This window comes from Euphorbia lathyris, chromosome 8, assembly GCF_963576675.1.
Source record: "Euphorbia lathyris chromosome 8, ddEupLath1.1, whole genome shotgun sequence".
NCBI lineage: Eukaryota > Viridiplantae > Streptophyta > Magnoliopsida > Malpighiales > Euphorbiaceae > Euphorbia > Euphorbia lathyris.
This window is the reverse complement of record NC_088917.1, coordinates 46,550,778-46,557,766: the sequence shown is the minus strand read 5'-3', so window position 1 is coordinate 46,557,766 and position 6,989 is coordinate 46,550,778. Positions and strand designations below refer to the sequence as shown.

The 6,989-nt window shown below is 33.4% G+C and overlaps 1 protein-coding gene across 3 annotated transcripts; it reads right to left on the bottom strand.

Annotated features, from left to right (window-relative positions):
• Positions 1-2,149: 2,149 nt before the first annotated feature.
• On the bottom strand, positions 2,150-5,907 carry LOC136202870 (serine/threonine protein phosphatase 2A 57 kDa regulatory subunit B' kappa isoform). Of its 3 annotated transcripts, none has more exons than XM_065993816.1 (3): positions 5,667-5,907; positions 4,202-5,559; positions 2,150-2,899 (listed from the first exon to the last, which is right to left on the bottom strand). In XM_065993816.1, the coding sequence occupies exons 2-3, from the start codon at positions 5,339-5,341 to the stop codon at positions 2,543-2,545; spliced, it is 1,497 nt and encodes a 498-aa protein (XP_065849888.1). In that variant the 5' UTR covers positions 5,342-5,559; positions 5,667-5,907; the 3' UTR covers positions 2,150-2,542. The 3 variants fall into 3 exon arrangements, with proteins under 3 accessions (XP_065849888.1, XP_065849890.1, XP_065849889.1); XM_065993818.1 differs by having other exon boundaries at positions 4,202-5,472; XM_065993817.1 differs by lacking the exon at positions 5,667-5,907 and having other exon boundaries at positions 4,202-5,660.
• Positions 5,908-6,989: the final 1,082 nt, after the last annotated feature.

Below are 6,989 nucleotides of genomic sequence, written 5' to 3'. Positions count from 1 at the left end.
ACTTATCAGGGTGACAAATGCTTAATCCAATGTTAACTATTCTGCAGTTACTTCCTGTGATACCCAACGCCTGCCCGCACACACCCCAGAGTCATCTCTGTTATAGATCGTGTTTGAACAGAGTCAAAGTATCACATTCCATAATCCAGAATCACTAATTAACATTCCTTTGAGTCTGAGGATTACTTATACCTATTAATACCAATGTGATGAAAAGGTGACGCAGGATAAATCCATCCACCCTGTTATCTCAAGTCGGGTCTCCAATCCTAATGAACTCCTTCACTGGATCCATGTAACTGTCCAGATATCCACATATCTGAAGCTTGTGAGATCAGGTCTCTGTCTCGATAAAAAAACATTGTTACATGCAAGTCTCCATAGTATTATGTCAATCCCTATTCAAAACATATTACTTGACTTGGGGTGGTTTTAAGTTTATTAGTTTATTATAATGTTTTGTCTCACTTCATGGTTGTATGAACACTTTATAATCACTTTAAATAAACTTAAGGATTTTCTTTTATTTGACTTATTTAGTTCTTAAAAATAATTGCCTTTATATAGTTGAAAACAAAACTATATCTTATTAAAACAAATGATATAAAAGAACCATTCATTTACCACTGGTTTATATCCTACAACAATTGACTATAGGACACTAAACTCCAACAATGTTCTATTCGTGGGAATGAATAAAACCAAAGACCTATATATTTAGTATATGTGCAGTAATGTTGAACACACGACTGCAATACTTGCATAGTAAGATATGGATGTAGGTACGTGTTGATGTAGTTCAATATGAGACTAGACCAATCCGCTCTAGAAAGATTCATGTTGGACGTGTCATTGATCTTTCTATATGTAGAACTCTATTATCTCTAGACATGATTTCATTATAGTAAACGACGTGAAATCTAGTTCACTTTGATATACACATAACATGATATCAAATAGGGATATATTGGGTGGATAAGTGAACACGTTGTTACGGATAAGTGAAGTGAAGGATTCTATATCTTAACATTCTCTCTTATTTTCGAAATAAATAAAAACGAGACAAAGAATTTCCTAATTTTCTTTTTCGTCCCTTCATTTTTGTTTTCTATTCCTTTGTTTCGTGTTCTTACTTTCAAAATTCAAAAATATATAATTACTAGAAAATATTAATAAAGTCAAAGAAGTGATATATGCGAGCGTGACTGATATTGTATACAAAGAAAAAATGAAGAACAAATTGATTGAATGTTTTAATGAGATATTACCAGATAAAAAGGAACTCTTCACCTTAACCTGATTATTCAATTGGATATTATTGAGTTATTATAGTCTAATGAATAAATGAATTCGAATATTTTGGTTATCATAAAATTCTATCAAGTAAAATGATTATCATCAAGATGAATTTGTATTTAATTCTTATGAATTTTATTTTTTATATGTAACCGAAGTTTTTAATGTAAAGGCTAAATGTATACATGTAACATATTGGATTGATAAAGTCTTTTCATGTGCAATATTAAAAAAAGTATTGATTGTAATAGTTTATATATCATAATAATTGATGTTGCTTTTTTTTTAACATAGATTGTAATTTTTTGTATTGTAGATATAATATTAAATTTTAATTGTAGTTTAATTTAATTTTGGTTTTTCATTATATTATAATATATTTCTTAATTAATCTTTATTTTATTATTATTATTTTAAAGAATTTCAGTTAGAAAAAAAAATATGAAAACGTATATATTAAAGTTTTTATTGACTTTTGTAAGAACAAATAAATCATTCGCCTTTAATTAAAAAAAAAATTAAAAATTGATCAATATTTATTTTCAAAATTAGTTTAATTTGATTTGAATTATCAATAAAAATATATTAATTTGAAATATACATAATATTTTTTTTTAAAGTTGTGGGCAATGCACTAAAAATTACATTAAAGACAAAAGAAAACTTTCAACCCACCACATCCCATGTGATTCAAACCCATGACCTTATGGTTATAGATAAGCTCCCAACAACGGACCAAGAGCTTCACCACTGAAATATACATAATATAAAATTATTTAAAAGTAAAATATATTTATTTATCTAAATTATACAAAAATTTCATATCCCGTGCATCGCATAGGTATTCAACTAGTTGATGATAATTTGACTGTCATAACAATTAAGTGACACTCATAACAATCAAGTGGTTATCGGGTGTTAAAATTACATTATATATATACATACACTCCATAATAATAATAAAATGTGTCGTGTTAGTTAATGTGATGTTCGAAAATGACACGTCCCTAAAAACAACATAGAAGTAGAAAAGGTAATTTTAGAGCACAAGTAAAGTAATTAGCAAATTAGATTAGATTTAGATTTAGTTGACAAAAGAAAAATCTATAATCCCACTGCATGGCCCGCCCTTCCCATATGTAGCAACTGAGTCTGAATTTAAGTACATCAGCTCACAACTTACAACCAACTCAACTGCCTTCTCCCAAGCACCAGAATGGAAACAAAAACTCAGGCAGGCAGATACTTAACAGGCAATTGAGGTTGCAAAAGGCGTTACCAAAACAGCTGTATTTTCTGTTATTGGCTTCAGGCTGGCCGCGTTCTCCAACTGTCGCCACGCTTCCTTCCTCTTCTCCACCAAAAACCCTAGCTTTACTTCATCTTCCTTCAACTGATCCATGCATGAGAGGAATAGAGGCTCATCCATCTCTGAGAACATTTTTCTGATATTCAGACTCAAGTTCAGCACTGCCTGGTTCCAATGCGAATGAACATTCTTCTCCAATGCTGGAAATATGATCGGTAGAATCACGTGTCGGTTATGTGCTATCAAGTTCACAATTTGGTCATTGTTCCACAAAAAAAGGGCTCTTTCAGCCACCTGAAATGGAAGGAACCATATATCAACTTCAATTCTGCATACAGCTCCAAGTCTACTTGGAAACCCTCATTTGCCTCTTGTAGGGCAAGCATAAGTTAAAATTTAGCTCTTCTAAATGGACAGTTTTGTTAGTGGTGTATTGCATGCATGCATTCGATACATGATCAAACTATTTACCCCAATTGTGCAACATTGCGGATGCAACTGCTTGTTAAAGGAAATTGAAGTAGACGAGCCAAATTGTCATGTACAAAGGTTAAATTTTAGCTTTCCTCTCTCTTGTAACAAGATGCATTTCTTGTCAGCAAATTAAGAGTTCACTACAAATATCTAACCAATGTGTTGAGGCGAACAAACAGAGCATAAATGGAAGACTGAAACTATGGGAAAGGAAGAGACTGAGAAGTAGAGGAAAGAAAAGAACTGTTGCATCTTTAAATCTCCATGAAAATAGCATGATTCCCTTTGTCTGGAAGAGGATTCCTATACAATTCAACCTAACTCAACCCAGCTAACAACCAATCAGCAGAGGAAGACACTTGTTATAATACAGTACAGTGGACCATTTTCCAATACACTCTAATTCCTGGATCATCCCAACAAATTCATGGAAGACACTTGTTATAATGATATGCATATACTAAACTAAACACCCTCTTTTCCATTTACTCTCTGCAAAATTACACCAATGAAGCAATGTTCCTACTCTCAGGACTGCTTGAGAAATTATTAAACATACAAGTTCATGTGCTTTGTGACTTTCTCGCCTAAAATTCTCGCTAATAGACTTAGTCCTATCGAACCAATATAATATAAACTCTGTCAGAATAAACCAGAAAACATGAAAAGGCCTTAAACTATGCACAACCGAAGCTTTTAAGAGCATTTCATTTTCCACATATAAATAAGTACACCATAACCATTCAAGTTCACAAGTCACCAATTAATAGGAAGAAAAAGAACTAAATTTCCAATTATCTTACAGCAGGCAGCCTCTGCAAGGATGGCATTCCATTGCACATACCCAGCATTAAATATTTCAAAAATGACTCGATTGGAGATGGCCAATGGAATCATATCAGGAAATGTATTAGCACATCCGCTGCAAATAAGAGGTGTTAATTTTAACTTACAGAGTAAAACTAGAGATTTGTTTTACTGGAGACAAGTCTTATATGGCTTAATTTTACCCGGCGAACAAAGAGGAAATGAAATACACAAAATAAGAACCTAGCAGATGAAATATAAAGAACATGATACACCAAAGAATCAAAACTTGGGTATTTACAAAATTACAAGTACCTGAAAGTGGAAACTGGTAATGCAGCATCCAATCCGCCAAAATAACGGGACCATGACCTTTTGGAATTCCACCATGTTAATGCCTTCCAAAACCTCTTCCAACTCACCCATAAACATCACCTCTTTCTGGCTATTAGTTACGGGCCAGTATTTCAATATCCCCTTTATCACAATGCTGGCCAATTTGGGCTCCTTCTCTATAAACTGTGTTATACAATATGATAGCTGTTGAAAGTAAATCCCAACAGATTTCGGCTTATGCAAAGGTATCAAAACCCTCCATAAGAAAATCTTATGCTCCTCTTTTAATGGCAAAGCAAACCCACTAATAATACTCCCAAAAATCTCCAACAGCTCTGCTATCCCATTATGCTTCTCAGTCTCAAACACAAACCTATAGAATATATTGCTTATTGCCTTTCGAATAAATGGCCTATGAACCATGAATTTCCCATAAACCCTATGCAATATAGTCTTCAAACATTCCCTTTCTCTAGGATCCTCAGAATCAAACAACTCCAGCAATCTCACTATAAACGAATGATCTATATACTTCTTGGCTAATTTGGCATCTAAGCAAGTAGAAGTGATAAATTTAAGCAACAAATCATACACAATTTGTAAATGTGGCCAAGCAGGATCAAACATTGGCTCATCATTGTCATCATTTTCACTTGTGCTGATGGAATTAGACCTGTAATTGGGCGGAAAAACCCTAAATAAATTAACAGCACACATTCTACACATTGCTAAGATTGCAGGCTCGCTGAATTTCATGGACCCAGAAGCCACAAAATCTAATAGCTCAAGTAAAGTTTGTCTCTTTACATCTTTTTCAAGAGTGTTCTTCGTTGGGTCAGTGAAATCGAAGGTTACACAACAGAGACTAACTTTACTTACAAAGAGGGTCATTCTCTCTGCACTTGGCACATCCTTGAACGGTACTAACGGCTCAATCCCAGCCACCACGCTCGCCGGAAATACAGCAGATGAGGTTCGTTTTGGACCATTGGATTTGGCTCCAGTGCCCGGACTTAAGCTGTTGGACCGCTGAATGGCAGGAGACTCAGGCCGAGATGACTCATTCAACTCGGTCTTGGGCGATCTTTTAGGAAATTTACTCAAGATTTGCTTCAACATGGTGAAAGATTGAAACTTTATATCCTTTTTTTCTTCTGAAACGGAGACAGCTGATCAGATCATAGCCATTGAAGGTAGAATTGGAAAGTAGTGAGACATTTGGAGGCAGCCTTTAGGTTTTGAAGATGGATCTGAAGGGGATTGAGAGAATGTGGTTAGATCCCAGAGTTTGAGAGTTGATGAAAGATGGAGAGGAAACAGGTCCATTCAAACAAATTCTGGTAAAATATCAAATCATCAAACCAAAAATATTATACAAAAAAAAAAAAAAAACAGAAGAAACTGGGTTTTCACTCCCGAGTTGAGGAAACCCATCTGTAATTACCTCATTCTGAGAATCTAGAGATTTTAAGTTGGAAGGAAGAAGGAAGTTATGGTTGTTTGATGATGACAGATGAAGTTAATGTTTCATCCAAATGAAATGAAGATGAAAAACGAAAATGGGTTTTATTTATTTATTTCAGTTTAGTGATTTTTACTTTTCTTTTTATTGTTTCTCGGTTGATGAGAAAACTACGGGCATTTTCTCGGAAAATGCAGATACTTTGGAACTTAAAAAGAAAGGGAGAAAATTTAAATCTTTTCTTCTGTCTTAAATTTAATTGAACGAACGGGATACGATCATGACCTTATGATTTTGACCATTGGATTCCATCGCCATTTCCAAACTTCATCACACGATGTCGTTTTTGCATGTTTTTCGGAAATTTACTTCTGTTTCCCGGACACGTAACTGTCAACATGTCAGCGTCCAGACATTCAGCAATTATTACACTTCTCTTTTGTTTTTCATTGCAATAAAATCTTACCCCCTTTTCAAATTTCAATTTTTCTTCAGCTTAGAAAAATAAGTGGATTATTATAGCTAGTCCTTAATTTCCACACTTAGCCTCGGAAATAGACCGAAATATTTTTTGGTCAAATTTCAAAATTTGCAAATCCTCTTAAACACCCTAAATTTTTTTGGATCAAATTCGGACTAATTAATCAACGAAAACATGGATCGGGGGAGAGACGGCAAATGAAAAGGACTAATGGTACGAAAGTTTGTTTGATTTTGTTGATTTTTAGACGTTTTTTGAATCAAATTTGGATTATTGGGGATTTCAGAATCGCGAGGTGGACTATGAGGCCATCACATCGTTACCTCTGGTACGGCGTATGAACATCACGTTGCACTACATGTGACAGCGTGATAGCCTCATGCCTCACCACAGGCGATGGCGTGATGTTCATACGTCGTCACCTGTGGTGAGGCGTGATGGCCTCACGCCTTCATCTATGTGAGGGCGTGATGGCCTCACGCCCGTGTGGCGAATTCTTAATTTTTTTTTTTTTTTAATTTAATTTTTGTTATTTTTATTTTATTAATTTGATTATAATTTTTATTTTTGTTAATTTTTATGTTGTAAATTTTATTTTGTTAATTATAGTTAAATTTAGTTGTTGTAAATTTTATTTTGTTAAGTATAGGTAAATTTAGTTGTTGTAAATTTTATTTTGGTTAATTTCGATTAGTTAAATTTTTATGTTGTAAATTTTATTTTGTTAATTTTAGTTAAATTTAGTTGTTGTAAATTTTATTTTATTTAATTTAATTGTTGTAAATTTTATTTTGTTTAATTTAGTTTAACTAAATTTTTATATT